General features: G+C 38.7%; 1 protein-coding gene across 1 annotated transcript in view; it reads left to right on the forward strand.

The window, feature by feature from the left end:
* The window catches only part of LOC124623056 (alpha-glucosidase-like), a 237237-nt gene that overhangs the window by 139804 nt on the left and 79456 nt on the right, over nt 1-17977 (forward strand). The window contains exon 9 of the mRNA XM_047148849.1: nt 11643-11860. Within this exon, the coding sequence (XP_047004805.1) occupies nt 11643-11860 (218 nt within the window). The remainder of the gene's footprint in view (nt 1-11642; nt 11861-17977) is intronic.

Raw genomic sequence — 17977 nt, forward strand, 5'->3', positions numbered from 1 at the left:
CAGTCAGAAAACGTGACAGATTTTATTTTCCAATCACTACAGTGCAGAGTGTGAGCACTAAGCTGTAGTGGCAAATGGTCATGATCATAAATAAACTATAATTTGGACCACTAGTGGGGTGAGGATTAGAGTGGAGAAACAAGCCCTGCCACCATCTCATAGGACAGCAGCCTATATCTGTGTTCTAAGTAAGTAGAACTGACATTGTCAGATGAATTGCCAATCTCTTCTGGTGTTGTAAGGGTCATAATAAAAATATGTGATGGACCAGGATTAGTCATTTCACTCATTTCAAAATGAGAACAGAAAACAATGAGCAATGCACAACACAAAGCATTTGGGAATGGCTACCACATAGTTGCTTATTGGGTCAGCAGGAATTGTTAAAAGTGCACCCTAGATGATCAATAATACTGAAAAAAATTTCCTGGAGTGCAATAATATTGAATGTGTAGAGGTGGAACTGAGAAGTTGCACAATAATGTTGAGAACATCAGAAAATTTTGAAATACTTTCTGCTGCATGGAAATATTGCGCCATCTGTGGGCAGTATTGACAATATCCTTGATAGTGTCTTCCAAGTAACAGGCTCTGGGGCCATCTGTACTCACAGCTTGGCATTGTCATCATCAGAAATTAAAAATGGCCCCAAAATGGGGAGAGAGAGCAATTTTATTACAGTCCATAGAGCTCTACAAATCTATGGCTGCACTCACTCCATAATATTGTACCTTATAGTTGTGCAGTTTTCTTGTGCAATCTAGGGAGAACTACAGTAAAATTGCACAATATGATTATACAATATTATTGCCTGTCTAGGGGCTGCTTAATGACATAGTTCTGGCCTGACCTCTATCAGATTTGATGCAACCACAGTGCAAAACATCCAGTACCAAATTTGTCATGTTAAAAGTGTCTGCATTATACCAACTTTCAAACTTTAGCTATCAACCAAATGTATTTGTTTCTTTGTTATATACAAGTGTTATTTGGAAAGTAAGGAACGATCAGTCATGAAATGGAAAATACAGCGAAAATCTGATGAAGCTTTGCACAGATGCATTGGGCACTGTGTCTAGTACACCTGTTGATCAAATCATGATGCTCTTTTCAGTTCTCAACTCACAATGAGAACATAAAGATGGATAGAAATTAACGTTTCCCACCAAGTATGAGGGCCTGTCAATAGATTTGGCCTGAAGCTATGCGATCCACATAACATAACTGTCATGCAGTTCATTCTGTGCAACAATTCTCGGCCACACTCTGCAGGGCAATGAAGATGCTCCTGCAGCGTTTTCAATGGGAAGTGTTTGATCACCCACAATACAGCCCATAATTGGCTACCCCTGACGTTCATTTCTGCTCAAATGAACTGTTGGCTATGAAGACAATATTTCGACACAGACAATGAGTTGCAGTCCAGAGTAGAAAACTGTTGTAAAGCACTGGTGCTGTCTTCTATAATGAGAAAATTGAAAAGTTAGTACAACGCTATGACATATGTCTAAGTCTGAGCAGCTACTGTGTAGAGAAGTAGCTGGAAGGTGTAACTAACCATTGCAAATAAAACAGTTTTGATTTTCACTGTGGTTTCCATTTTACGACCTATCATTCCTTACTTTCCAAATAGCCCTCGTACATGTTGCATTACTTGGTGTGTATCTTAAATAGACAATTTAACCTCCCACACCTGTCATGGCACCAGAGCTTTGAGCACAATTATATGTGATTGCATTTGTGCACTTTTTATTTTGAAACCCGTTCTGCTGCACATTATCTTTCCAAATTGGCTTCATCTGATAATGTACAATAGCAACAACTGTAAACTGGTTACATTTTTGATATTTATATGCAGAAAATAAAGCTATTTCAAACTATTTTTGATGAAATATTCAATTGGATATAATTTGCTATGAAAAAGTTTCCATTAAGTAATTGCATTTTTTGCATTTTGAGGCAGAATTTACATCTATTTTGCAGGCAAAATGTGAATTTTTCCAGCCTCTTCTTATGAGGTGCACAAATGAGAGAGCAATATTGGGATTGCATCTAAGATGATGATAAAATGGTAACTTTTGCTTATTTGTTCCAACATAATATTCCTTTACTGATACAAATGTCATTAATTACATGCAATTGCGATTATTGTACACATCACTGTACTGCCAGGCATAAGTGACAACATACACAAACCATTAACAGTTACAGATTGGAATAAATAAAGACTCCACATCTCCTGCATGGAGAGGCAGGAAAGAAAGAGATGGATACAGAGAGAAGGAAGGAAAAGATGTGTGTAATATATATGTCAAATGTACAATGTATACACGGGCCAGACTGGGGAGGGGGGGGGGGGGAGGAGGGGGGGGGGGAGGGAGAAGTCTTGCAGAAAAAAAATGGAAGTGTAATTTATATGACACTGAGAAAGGCTATTTCTTTACCATCTATTGGTACAAGAACAAGTCACTTAGAATCAACAGGACCCAATGGAGGTGAAACAGCATTGAACCTCTTGCTCTCAGACATTTTATTTCTAATAATTTATGAGACAAATTGCTGGGCGGGTACTTATCTTCAGGAGGCAAAATGATTAGTAACACTGATTAGAGTATTGCAGTGTTCTGTGTCTGATCATTAAGACTCACTTGCTGAAGGGAGGACCAAGCCACTAGTGGCTGGCCACACATGATTCGACTTGTTCACATACTCTCTCCCTGTCTGTTGTTCAGACTCCGAATACGTGAATAGCCTTACAGCTGTAACTCTTCACTTTTTCATTTGTATGCAAAAGAAGAAAATTTATAGTTACTGTTGATCAGTGGTAAATCACTAGAGTTCATGATTTAATTGACTGTGGCAATTTGTTAATAACATGCCAGCTTTACTAAATAACCATTGACCAGGTGTGCTTGTTGCTAGGATACATAAGATATATCTTGCAACTGAAACCAGCTCTGGTAGATCCTTTGTGAAACCAAACATCTAAGTGGATTGTATGTTCTTTTTTGCCTTCTATTTCATCTGTGGCCTCTTTAAATGGTTTCAGGAAATCCACAACTCTTCCTGCAATTTCATTATTGTATCCCTGCAATCTGTTAAGTGTAATTTTTTTCTGTCAGTAAAGCAGCAGCTTTGTTATACTCAGTGTGTGATGGCTCTAGCACAGTGAACAAGCTGCTCCAGGGTATACTGACCTCTTTTTTAAAAGGCGAGCAGTGGTGTCTTTTCTTCATGTACCATACAATGTATTTTTCACTATTTATTGTTGCTGTGATGTTCAGGGTGTGATTTAACAAGAAGTTATATTCACTGAAAGTGTGGCTAAGTGCTAGATTTATACAATGGGGAAGCACAAGGCATCATGCTGGGCAATTGCATCAGCCTGTAATTTGACATGTCTGTTTAATGTAGAGTGATGTTGCAGGATGTCTGAAATGGTGATTTCTCTATAATGTGCACCTAGATCTATTAATTCTTTGAAATCTTTACCAAACCAACATAAATTTTGTTGTTATATTATTTTTGTTACTGCCTGTATCCCTGAAGAAGCTGTATCTGTGTGGAATTTCTTACAACTGTGTTTCCTTAAATGATTCATTCCCAACTGGAAACAGAATAATGTAGAGTGTTTCATGCATGATATGTACTTGCTAGACTTTTTGTTTTCATCTGTGACCAACAGAAATTTATTCTGTATTTCGCTTTTTAGACATTTGCATTTTAATCTTACTTCTTACTGGACTGGTTTTCTCATGGTGCATCATTGCAGGCAGACACACTATGAATGAAAAACCTATGCTAGATGTACTTGTGCGTGCATAATGGCATGTTTTGTGTCTTTGGAGTCAAACACTAGGCCGGCCGTAGTGGTCGAGTGGTTCTAGGCGCTACAGTCTGTAACTGTGCGACCGCTACGGTCGCAGGTTCGAATCCTGCCTCAGGCATGGATGTGTGTGGTGTCCTTAGGTTAGTTAGGTTTAAGTAGTTCTAAGTTTTAAGGGACTGATGACCTCAGAAGTTAAGTCCCATAGTGCTCAGAGCCATTTGAACCATTTTTGTCAAACACTGCCTAGGATTTGGTCATGATTTCTACACTCAGCCACAGCAACTGATGTGGGCAGCCTATTCAGTTAGGCTGTACTTGGTGTGTCTCACAGTTTTTTCTTGCTTACTTGGTCATGCAGGATTTTACTGCTGATACACTCTGTATCTTTAAAAACTAACAGCTCCTTCCTCAGGAAGCAGAGAGGGATAGATTGTGGAAGGTTAAAAGATAGGGCAGGTTGCTTGGGCCCCAGATTGAGAGGCACCCATTTGTAATGAGAACTAGAGTACACAAAGGTAGTTCTTACACTGAGTCAGTGAGAGTAAGAGCAGTTAGAAACAAGGCAATAAATGAGTGCAAATGCTCTGTAAATACTGATACAGAGAAAATCTTCAGGGATATGAAATTAGTGATATTTGTTAATTTATTTTAGTATGCATTTATTTTAGTATGCATTATCAAAAACTGCTAATATTAGCATGTATCTATGAGATGCACTGTCAGAAAATGTGACCTTAGTACTGTTTTGGATTTTCTGGCTTGTTTGGTGTGGCCCATCAAGACTTCCTTTGCTGTACTACCATCTCCATCTCAGAGTAGCTCTTGTACCCAACTCCTCAATCATTTGTTGGATATATTCTAATCTCTGTCCTCCCTTATAGTTTTTGTCCTCTAAGGATTCCTTAAGTATCATGGTAATTACTCTCTGAGGTTAACACATGTCCTATAATTGTTACCCTTCTTCTAGTAAGAGTTATTAAAATAATCCTTTTTTATATTTTTTATCTTATTAGTCATTTTATTTTTCAGTATCATTCTGTAATACTTCAACTATCTACTTTCTCATTTTTCCCACAGACTATGAATCATTTCCACACAATGCTGTGTTTCAGATGTACATTCTCAGAAATTTCTTTCGAAAAGTTCACAGGCCTACAACTGTTATGCTATAAAAATTTGAAATTTCAGTCTTTCAAAGACTTATATTATGCAATTTCAAAGAAGCCAAAAAGAGTTGAGTGCTAAATGAAGCACTGAGTGCAAAATTCTTAGAGTGCAACTGGAAAATGTATTACAATGGAATCAACACTTAGACAAACTAATCAAAAAACTCAACTCAGCATATATTTCTCTAGAAGCATGTTGGCCTAAACACAAGACCACTGGCTTAGACTGCCCATTTTCACCCATTGTCATCTTATGTAGTTATCTTCTAGAGCAGTGCGGCTAAAGTAAATAAAGTATTTATACAGCAGCAGTGAACAGGGAGAATACTGTGTAAGAAAGATACCCACATATCTTTAACTGTTTTCAAGTTCAAACATTTACTTCCCACAACATCTCCTTTCAAATGGTTTTTGCTGTTGATAATAAAGATCAGTTTCAGCTGGACTATGATTAGCTTAATCACAATACAAGATAAAAAAGATTCATGCAGACTTAGCCTCATTGTCTAGGAGTTCGGAGTGGAGTTATATACTATACTGTACAGTGCTGTAAATGTATTCAAGAAGCTCCCACCCAAGATGAAGCTAGAAACTGAAAATCCTAACCAATTCAAAAGAAAATTAAAAACATACTTCACTAGGCTCTCTTCCACAAATTATATGCCTATGTACCTTCTAGGTATGAAAATTCCTGTCAGTTATACAGCAAGTAGCAGTGTTCATTATAATAGTGCATGACAACTTGTGGAGGGCATTTTTCTTTTTATTTTGGAATTTGTCACTTGTATGGAAAAATTCATGCCACCCTGTGTGACCCAAGACTGTTAGACATATAGCTGCACCAGGAGAATCAAAAAATCTTGAACACCTTCAGAGCTATATAGACATGTTTTGAAGCCTGCAACCTGTGTTTCCCCAAGTATGTGGGTAATTTGATATCTTTACAGGGTAATATCAACAGTATGGGATACAGACAGAATAAAGTTCCTGTTACAAAAAAGGAACAAATTTTGGTATCTTCACGTGCATCAAAATACATGTCCAACATGTTTAATTTAAATGTTGTTCTAGTTGGAAAAAATAAATCAACTTCAGCTTTATTGAAACCTAGAACTCTATTGATGCTTGTGCTGATAGTTTTCTTAAACTTATTTCAGCATTTCTCATTTTAAAACCATAAATTCAGTCTTCTCCAGCCATTTTGGTAATTTTATCAAAATTGTGCTTACAATCTAGTTTTTTGGCAAGTCGTAGACAGTCCACCGCAACTCAACCAAGAAAATGCCGTAGAATAATTATGCCAATGTAGTCACATGGTTGACTAATTCTTGTTCCTGTAAAGGAGTAAAAACAGATGTTTTCCTCAACGAAGATCTCTTGCCTGAATTTGATTTTAATAGACTGGAAATTCTAATTTTTAGTTTGTTCAGCTCCTTTGATATGCTGTTCCATGCTCTCCCTGATTCACCAAACTTAATGCCTTTTTTTAGAGTTTCTTCAGTCCATTTAGCCCTCTTTCCTTTTCTTGTTCTCATCATCTGAAATTAGATGTAAGACCTTACTTAAGTGTAAACAATGTTTTACTAATTTTTAGAGCATGTGGATGCACTCTCTTTATTTCCCCACATTTATCTGTTGATATTATCCAACTCAGACATCATGACAGAGACCAGACTTTAATGGCTTTGCTAATGTTTAAAAAGTTACAATCCTATGCTAAAAGATGCATTAAGAAACATACTATCTATCTGCATTATACTTATTACCATTGAAAAAGCATTGAAACACTTCCCAAAATTTAAGCATAAACCAAAAATAACATCAGATTAATTTTTAGTGCCATAATAAGACAGGAAATCACAAGAACTCACTGCCTCTGCATTCTAATTCTGCATCAGCTCCTGTGCTGCACTGTCTCCCACTAACTACAGCACTACTCAGCTGAGAAAACAATGATGTCGGCGTTGCCTGTATCCCCCCACTCTCCCCTAGTGGTGTCCTACAAACAGTCCTCTTTTGCTACAGACTGGATAAAGACAGACTTCTTTTCTTCAAAAAATACCAGCATATTCTCATATATATTAAGCTAGCATCAGCTGGTAAGCAACAGTTATTTAATAAAACTGAGGAAGCAGCGGTTTGTATTCCAAGTTAAAGCTTTCCTGTTAATTTACTAAATTAAGTTTAATTGGCATATGCACAAATACACTACTGGCCATTAAAATTGCTACACCAAGAAGAAATGCAGATGATAAATGGGTATTCATTGGACAAATATATTATACTAGAACTGACATGTGATTACATTTTCACACAATTTGGGTGCATAGATCCTGAGAAATCAGTACCCAGAACAGCCACCTCTGGCTGTAATAATGGCCTTGATATGCATTGAGTCAAACAGAGCTTGGATGGCGTGTACAGTACAGCTGCCCATGCAGCTTCAACACGATACCACAGTTCATCAAGAGTAGTGACTGGCATATTGTGACGAGCCAGTTGCTCGGCCGCCATTGACCAGACGTTTTCAGTTGGTGAAAGATCTGGAGAATGTGCTGGCCAGGGCAGCAGTCGAACATTTTCTGTATCCAGAAAGGCCGGTACAGGACCTGCAACATGCGGTCGTGCATTATCCTGCTGAAATGTAGGGTTTTGCAGGGATCGAATGAAGGGTAGACCCACGGGTCGTAACACATCTGAAATGAAATCTCCACTGTTCAAAGTGCCATCAATCTGAACAAGAGGTGACCGAGACATGTAACCAATGGCACCCCATACCATCACGCCGGGTGATACGCCAGTATGGCGATGACGAATAAAATGCTTCCAATGTGCGTTCACCGCGATGTCACCAAACACGGATGCTACCATCATGATGCTGTAAACAGAACTTGGATTCATCCAAAAAAATGATGTTTTGCCATTCGTGCACCCAGGCTCGTCGCTGAGTACACCATCACAGGTGCTCCTGTCTGTGATGCAGTATCAAGGGTAACCGCAGCCATGGTCTCCGAGATGATAGTCCATATTGCTGCAAATGTCGTCGACCAATGCGAGCAGCAATGTGGCGATACGATAAACCGCAATCGCAATAGGCTACAGTCCAACCTTTATCAAAGTCGGAAATGTGATGGTATGTATTTCTCCTCCTTACACAAGGCATCACAACAACATTTCACCAGGCAACACCGGTCAACTGCTGTTTGTGTATGAGAAATCGGTTGGAAACTTTCCTCATGTCAGCACGTTGTAGGTGTTGCCACCAGCGCCAACGTTGTGTGAATCCTCTGAAAAGCTAATCGTTTGCATATCACAGCATCTTCTTCCTGTTGGTTAAATTTCGCATATGTAGCATGTCATCTTCGTGGTGTAGCAATTTTAATGGCCAGTAGTGTAGAATTATGCTGTTTAATGATACCAGTAATTTATTGGTAATACAGTATAGAATTTAAGTTATTAAATGTTGCTTTTATTCATGTACACCTCACCTCATTCCACATCCAGGCTCTCCTTCCTGATAGGATCTATGGATCACGATGAATGATTGAACACCACTGCCAACGCATGAGTGAGGGGTACACCAGTATTTTTGTTATATGTAATTTGACACAAATAACATATTCAGTATTCAATATTATGAAAAGAAAAGTTGCCATTCACCATGTAGCGGAGAAGCCGATTCACAGATAGGCACAACAGAAAGATTGTCACAAATAAAGCTTTTGGTCAGTAAGGCCTTCATCAAAAATAGATGACATACCAACTCTCTCTCACTCTCTCTCTCTCTCTCTCTCTCTCTCTCTCTCTCTCTCTCTCTCTCTCTCTCTCTGTCTCTCTCTCTCACGCAAAGATGCAGTCTCAGGCATCTGTAACCACAATGCGAGTAGCAGCACCAGTGCATGATGGGAGTGGCAACTGGGTGGGGGTAAGGCGGAGGTTGGGGTGGGGAGAGGGAGGGATAGTAGGGTAGGGGTGGAGACAGTGAAGTGCTGCAGGTTAAATAGAGGACAGGAGAGAGTTGTGGAGCAGGATGGGGGAGTGGGGGAACTGAAAAGGAGAGAAGTGCGGTGCGCTGGTGGAATGAGGGCTGTGTAGTTCTGGAATGGGAACGGGGGAGGGGCTGGATGGGTGAGGACAGTAACTAATGAAGGTTGAGGCCAGGAGGGTTACGGGAACAGAAGATGTATTGCAGGGAAAGTTCCCACCTGCACAATTCAGAAAAGCTGGTGTTGGTGGGAAGGATCCATGTGGCACAGGCTGCAAGCAGTCATTGAAATGAAGGATGTCATGTTCGGCAGTGTGCTCAGCAACAGGGCGGTCCACTTGTTTCTTGGCCACAGTTTGTTGGTGGCCATTCATGCGGTCAGACAGCTTGTTGGTTGTCATGCCCACATACAATGCATTGCAGTGGTTGCAGCTTAGCTTGTAGATCACATGACTGGTTTCACAGGTAGTCCTGCCTTTGATGTGATAGGTGATGTTTGTGACTGGACTGGATTAGGTGATGGTGGGAGGATGTATGGGACAGGTCTTACACCTTGGTATCATACAGGGGTATGAGGCTAGAGGTAAGGGGTTGGGTGCAGGGGTAGTGTAAGGATGGACGAGTATATTGTGTATGTTTGGTGGACAACAGAATACCACTGTGGAAGGGGTGGGAAGGGTAGTGGGCAGGACATTTCTCATTTCAGGGCACGACGAGAGGTAATTGAAACCCTGACAGAGACTGTAAGTCAGTTGCTCCGGTCCTTGGTGGTACTGAGTTATGAGGATAATGCTCCTCTGTGGCTGGACGGTGGGACTTAGGGAGGTGGTGGGAGACTGGAAAGATAAGGCACAGGAGATTTGTTTTTGTGCAAGGTTGGGAGAATAATTACAGTCTGTGAAGGCTTCAGTGAGACCCTCGATTTATTTTGAGAGGGACTGTTTGTCACTGTAGATGCAACAATCATCAGTGACTAGGCTGTATGGTAGGGACTTTTTGGTATGGAATGGATGGCAGCTATTGAAGTGGGGGTATTGCTGGTAATTAGTAGGTTTGCTGTGGAGGGAGGTATTGATGTAGCCATCTTTGAGTTGGAGGTCAACATCTAGGAAGGTAGCTTGTTGGGTTGAGTAGGACCAGATGAAGCAAATGGGGAAGAAGTATTTGAGGTTCTGGAGGAATGTTGATAGGGTGTCCTCACCCTCAATCTAGATTGCAAAGATGTTATCATTGAATCTGAGCCAGGTGAGGGTTTTTGGATTCTAGGTGTTTAGGAACAATTCCTCTAGATGGCCCATGGATAGGTTGGTACAGGATGGAGCCATGGAGATGCTCATAGCCGTACCCATGATTTGTTTGTAGGTAATGTCTTCAAAAGAGAAGTAATTGTGGGTGAGGATATAGTTATTCAAAGCAAGTAGGAAGGAAGTTATTGGTTTGGAATCCATAGGGCATTGGGAAAGATAGTGTTCAATAGCAGTAAGTCCATGGACATTAGGGATGTTAATGTAAAGGGAGGTTGTATCATTAGTGATGAGCAGGGCACCGAGTGGTAAACAGACAGGGATTGTGGAGAGTCGGTGGAGGAAATGGTTGGTATCTTTTATATAGGAAAGTAGGTTCTAGGTATTGGTTGAAGGTGTTGGTCTACATGAGCAGAGATTCTTTCGGGGGGGGGGGGGGGGGGGGGCACTGTAATCAGCCACAATGAGGTGTTCTGGGTAGTTGGGTTTATGGACTTTAGGAAGCATATAGAAGGTAGGAATGTGGGGAGTGGCAGGGCTGAGCTCCATGCCGCAAGAACACCTAAGGTCTTGTATTAATAACAACATACTTTATTCTTAGTTTATGATGTTAGTTTGTTGTGGTCTGTGGAAATTTAAAGAAGAATTTTTAGTATTTCGTATCATGTTATTTTATCATTCTACTTTTTTCAGTATAATGATCTATTTCTACATTCAGCAAACCTTCTCTTTAATCAATACACCTTTTTATTCTGACAGTGTTTCACTAATATTGCTTCAAGTAGATCCCTTATACCCATACCTCAGAGGAAAATGTATGTAGTAAAATAAACCTTATTTACAGCTCATAAATAATTGCTGTTGTTTGTCAGCCTCCATGCATTTATAAGTGTTTAATATAAATGCTAGTAGATAATTAGAAGTTGAGTAGTTTCCCTTAAAAACTAGGGGATATTTTCAAGGCAGTGCCTTTTCTATGTATTTGCCACAGTGTTAATTTATAGCTGTCTTGCAGACAAAATATATGAGGCAAATTCTTGACTGATGAATTTATGCAGAATTAATGTTACATAGTGCAGCATGTAGAAACAGTTTATACTGTTTACTTCTCTTCATTGCTGTATTCTTTGAATAATTCCACATCCATTATGGTGCTCCTTTATCTGGAAGTCATGGGGCATACATTTTGAGTGAATAAGTGAGCAAATGAACTTGCAGATGTGTCGTACTATTTTACTGTTCACTCTGTTGGCTGTGATCAAAGCAGATTATTTCTTTACTGTCCCCATAACCAATTATACTTCATGTGATTTTTAACATAACATTCTTCACATTAATCTGGTCAGAAATTTTTTCTTTGATATACACAGTCAACCTGTTTGTTGGAGTGGACAGAAAGAAATTTTTTTGTGATGCAGGTCAGAAGTTTTACAAAAACTAGAGCCACTGAGAGATGAAGGACTGCTTGGAGGTGTTGTATTACATAACAACTGGCCATTGGATGAAACTGAGCATCCTTATGAAGAAGTTGACTACTTTCCAGAAGGACTGCCACTGTCTGAAGGCACACTTTGGTGGCAAGCAAAGCATTCAGGAGGTCAAGTATCTCATCACAAAGTTCATGCAACTTTGCCAGGTGAGTCTCTCTCTCTCTCTCTCTCTCTCTCTCTCTCTCTCTCTTTCTCACTCACTCTAACAGTAATTATCTGCTCATCACAGGAGCTCTTTCTGTATGTTTCTTTCACTACTGCAGTGGATAAAGAAGGGAATTTAAGTTACATAATACAATATTCATTTCAGAGAGCAGAAGACCAGTATTCTTGGATTGGCATATACATCTTTTGCATCCAAATGTGCTGAAAATAGATGATACCATTGTGAATAATTGTTATGGAAACTGCAGAGCTCCATGTGCCTATGCTGTCCATTCTGGAAATGACCACAAATATGTATATGCTGTAGTGAGAAAGCTCTCTGGATCTGTTTTCAGAGATCACATTCTTCTATACATCCTATTATTTCTCTGGTCGATGGGGAGGTGAGGGGAAGGAAACAGTGTGATCTCTGATTAAGTAACATATCTTGCTCCAAACTAGAAGAGACCATGTAACTTACCTGATCTGGTTATTTGTCTTTGGTTGTCTCATTTTCTGTAGTCTTGATTCACGATCATATTATTAGATGGTTGGGTTGACATTCATGAAAGAATGTACACTATACTGAAGCGCATAGTTTTCAATTCCTTCACATTTATTGAAACACAATTTTACTTTTATTACTATTAGCCTTTTTTTAAATATTCATGAGTCTTAGTGTATAAATCAGACCAGTAAGCTACACTCATCAACAATCAATCTCACATTTCATTGGTGGCAGATTAAGTCACAGTTACATTAATATGATGCATATAGAAACTTCTACCCTGCACACACTGTCATGAGTACATGTTGCGAATATAGTGCCTGGTGTCTCCAGACTGCAATACACTGTAATTTGTTATTGATTACACATTGTTAATTGATAACAACACAGAGAAATTACCACTGAATAACTACTGCATATTGGCTAACTTTAAGAAGTTCACAAAGGTATTTACATTTCAACAGCTGACAGACACACGTAGATGTTTACAATTTAACTACTGGACACTGACTGACTGAATCTATTTCTACACAGCTACTTATAGAAGTATGCACGAGTAAATGACAAAATCTTTTATTATATTTTACTTTATAACATGAAAAACTGCAAAATGAGGTAATATAAATCATAACAAGCAAGACATCAAGTCTGTTTAACTATTATCTCAACAGTTAGAAAAAAAGGCAAAGTTATAAGTACTACTGATGCAAATATTTACTTCTTCTAAGGGGATTCACAGAGCCCACCAAAAAAGGCTAAAATGAAATGTTACAAATTGAATAATTTTCAAGCTGACAAGCTTTCCTAGTGAAAATCAGCATTTCTAGAATAATGAAATTCAGGCCTGTGAAACTATGGGACTGAGTTTTAGAAATAATCATTACTTAAGATAAGAAGCTTCTGGGACACTAGGACTTTGATTACAGATAACTTTGTGAATGGAACATTTTTGTAAAAGTAAGATGTTTACAGAGAACAGGAAATTGAGGGCTTTCAGATTAAGTATGTCAAATTATCAAGAAACATCTTCTTGCTCACTAAAAATTTCAACTCCACATATTCCTTCCAAATATTAAATTATGGATCTCTCTTTACTTTATTAAAATTGTTTCCAAATAAATGAGTTAAACTGTTGTCATCAGTAATCAGAAAATTAAGCTGTAAGAAATAAAAGTTTATGGATTCCCACTTGAATAAGAAAGTACCAATTTGTGCAGCAGTAACATGTTGTTGTTGTGGTCTTCAGTCCTGAGACTGGTTTGATGCAGCTCTCCATGCTACTCTATCCTGTGCAAGCTTCTTCATCTCCCAGTACCTACTGCAACCTAAATCCTTTTGAATCTGCTTAGTGTATTCATCTCTTGGTCTCCCTCTATGATTTTTACCCTCCTTGCTGCCCTCTAATACTAAATTGGCAATCCCATAATGCCTCAGAACATGTCCTACCAAATGATCCCTTCTTCTAGTCAAGTTGTGCCACAAACTCCTCATCTCCCCAATCCTATCCAATACCTCCTCATTAGTTATATGATCTACCCATCTAATCTTCAGCATTCTTCTATAGCACCACATTTCGAAAGCTTCTATTCTCTTCTTGTACAAACTATTTATCGTCCGTGTTTCACTTCCATACATGGCCACACTCCAGACAAATACTTTCAGAAATGACTTCCTGACACTTAAATCTATATTCAATGTTAAGAAATTTCTCTTCTTCAGAAACGCTTTCCTTGCCATTGCCAGTCTACATTTTATATCCTCTCTACTTCGACCATCATCAGTTATTTTGCTCCCCAAATAGCAAAACTCCTTTATTACTTTGTGTCTCATTTCCTAATCTAATTCCCTCAGCATCAACCGACTTAATTCGACTACATTCCATATCCTCATTTTGCTTCTGTTGATGTTCATCGTATAGCCTCCTTTCAAGACACTATCCATTCTGTTCAACTGCTCTTCCAAGTCCTTTGCTGTATATGACAGAATTACAATGTCATCGGCAAACCTCAAAGTTTTTATTACCTCTCCATGGATTTTAATACCTACTCTGAATTTTTCTTTTGTTTCCTTCACTGCTTGCTCAATATAAAGATTGAATAACATCAGGGATAGGCTACAACCCTGTCTCACTCCCTTCCCAACCACTGCTTCCCTTTCATGTCTGTTGACTCTTATAATTGCCATCTGGTTTCTGTACAAATTGTAAATAGCCTTTCGCTCCCTGTATTTTACCCCTACCACCTTCAGAAGTTGAAAGAGAGTATTCCAGTCAACATTGTCAAATGCTTTCTCTAAGTCTACAAATGCTAGAAATGTAGGTTTGCCTTTCCTTAATCTAGCTTCTAAGATAAGTCGTAGGGTCAGTATTGCCTCACGTGTTCCTATATTTCTACGGAATCCAAACTGATCTACCCCAAGGTTGGCTTCTACTAGTTTTTCCATTCGTTTGTAAAGAGTTTGCGTCAGTATTTTGCAGCTGTGGTTTATTAAACTGATAGTTCGGTAATTTTCACATCTTTCAACACCTGCTTTCTTTGGGATTGGAATTATTATATTCTTCTTGAAGTCTGAGGGTATTTCACCTGTCTCATACATCTTGCTCACCAGATGGTAGAGTTCATCAGAACTGGCTCTCCCAAGGCCGTCAGTAGTTCTAATGGAATGTTGTCTACTCCCGGGGCCTTGTTTCAACTCAGATCTTTCAGCACTCTGTCAAACACTTCACGCAGTATCATATCTCCCATTTCATCTTCATCTACATCCTCTTCCATTTCCATAATATTGTCCTCAAGTACATCGCCCTTGTATAGACCCTCTATATACTCCTTCCACCTTTCTGCTTTCCCTTCTTTGCTTAGAACTGGGTTTCCATCTGAGCTCTTGATATTCATACAAGTGGTTCTCTTTTCTCCAAAGGTCTCTTTAATTTTCCTGTAGGCAATATCTACCTTACCCCTAGTGAGATAAGCCTCTACATCCTTACATTTGTCCTCTAGCCACCTCTGCTCAGCCATTTTGCACTTCCTGTCAATCTAATTTTTGAGGCATTTGCATTCCTTTTTGCCTGCTTCATTTACTGCATTTTTATATTTTCTCCTTTCATCAATTAAATTCAATATTTCTTCTGTTACCCAAGGAGTTCTACTAGGCCTTGTCTTTTTCCCTAGTTGATCCTCTGCTGCCTTCACTACTTCTTCCCTCAACACTACCCATTCTTCTTCTACTGTATTTCTTTCCCTCATTCCTGTCAGTTGTTCCATTATGCTCTCCCTGAAACTCCGTATAACCTCTGATTTGGTCAGTTTACCCAGGTCCCATGTCCTTAAATCCCCACCTTTTCGCAGTTTCTTCAGTTTTAATCTACAGTTCATAACCAATAGATTGTTGTCAGAGTTCACATCTGCCCCTGGAAATTTCTTACAATTTAAAACCTGGTTACTAAATCTCTCTCTTACCATTATATAATCTATCTGAAACCTGTCAGTATCTCCAGACTTCTTCCATGTATACAGCCTTCTTTTATTATTCTTAAACCAAGTGTTAGCTATGATTAATTTGAGCTCTGTGCAAAATTCTACCAGGCGGCTTCCTCTTTCATTTCTTAGCCCCAATCCATATTCACCTACTACGTTTCCATCTCTCCCTTTTCCTACTACCAAATTTAAGTCACCCATGACTATTAAATTTTTGTCTCCCTTCACTACCTGAATAATTTCCTTGATTTCATCATACATTTCTTCAATTTCTTCGTCATCTGCAGAGCTAGTTGGCATATAAACTTGTATTACTGTAGTAGGCGTGGGCTTCATGTATATCTTGGCCACAATAATGCGTTCACTATGCTGTTTGTAGTAGCTTACCTGCACTCCTATTTTCCTATTCATTATTAAAGCTACTCCTGCATTACCCCTATTTGATTTTGTATTTATGATCCTGTATTCGCCTGACCAAAAGTCTTGTTCCTCCTGCCACCGAACTTTACTAATTCCCACTATATCTAACTTTAACCTATCCATTTCCCTTTTTAAATTTTCTAACCTACCTGCCCAATTAAGGGATCTGACATTCCACGCTCCGATCCGTAGAAAACCAGTTTTCTTTCTCCTGATAACGATGTCCTCTTGAGTAGTGCCCGCCCGGGTCAATAAAAAAAAAAAAAAAAAAAAAAAAAAAAGAAGTGCTGAGGTCAAGAGTGTCACAAGAACAAGAAGGATGATTGAACCTTACTCTGTTCTTATCACATGTGGTTGTAAGTTCAGGATCAGTACTGAAATACTTCTCTGGCATCAATATTGCCTGAAATTTAATTCAACTGGGTTCATCTTCATCTTCACCTTAGATGAAATTTTGCTAGGCACGCTTTAACAGTTCCTGGAAGTATTGCAGGCACATTGATTCTTGATAATCTGGGTCATTTCCAGCTTGCCTAATTGCTGTGTGTGTTGCAAATGGCACTTATTCTATAGTTGTTTAAAATTAGTTGTGACTTTTGACAGTTCAATACAGAGTGAGTCAAGGGAAGCGCAGTTGCCAGTGTGTGCTGAGCATGTCAGCAACTGACAATAATGCTAGGCCTCCTCAGTGTGCAACCTGTCAGGCTTGACTGCCTGCATGAACAACAAGTCATACAAGTCAGCTAATCTGTGATCTCTCTCAAACAATTTTAAAGAAACTATTTGGTAATAAACTCTTATTCTCAAACATCTGCTATTTATCAGCTTTGTGATGAACTGCCTATCATATCACTAATGGTCACAATTATTGTGGTATTTCTGTAAAGGATAAACTTTAGCAAGAAGTTCTTAAACTTTGCAGTGAAAAATACGGGTCAGTATGAATTTGCATTTGGCACATGTTACATCATATGTTGCTGCATATGAAATGTAGATAACTTATTGAATTATCCTTTAAACTTTTAAGGATATTGTTATTTGTCTCCAATCTCGAGAAAATGGAATATATGTAAAGAGCACTCGGTCATGAATGTATGCACCAGTAACAAAGACAGAATGAAATATTCACAAGTCCCTCGTATTTCATAAATGGTCTGAGATACTGAAACAAGATTTTGGCAAATAATAGTGCACAAAGTGGAAAGTATTTTGCCATATGATTCATATGTGAAACTTTCATATCCACTGTGATACTGAAGCAACTACAGATTTTTTTCAATGAAATAATGTATTTTGAGGACCATTCATAGATGGTGAAGTGAGAACTGCTGTGGGTTTCGCAGCTATGTAAGTGAAGAAGTTTCACATTGATTTTTATACTGGGAATGGGCTTTTTTTGTATAATAGTGACCTATCTTGCTCTAAATTGCTAGTTTAATATTATGCTGTTTCGGGATTCTGTTGCAGTTTCTTTTTCAGCTGCATTATAATGTTAGTGAGATTCTGTTGTGTTTTGTCAAAAGAACCAGATATTAACAAGGCAACAAGAGAAGTTACGTATTATTCAAAACTCATAACAGTCATTCATGAATCCCTCTCCTGAACTACCTTCTTGGTATGCTTGGCAACTCGAAACCAGTCCTGTGGTGTAACATTTGCAATGTTATCTTTTTCAGCATTTTAACATCGCTGAGCACAAATTTCTTGTGTCCCTATAT

This window comes from Schistocerca americana, chromosome 7, assembly GCF_021461395.2.
Source record: "Schistocerca americana isolate TAMUIC-IGC-003095 chromosome 7, iqSchAmer2.1, whole genome shotgun sequence".
Lineage (NCBI taxonomy): Eukaryota > Metazoa > Arthropoda > Insecta > Orthoptera > Acrididae > Schistocerca > Schistocerca americana.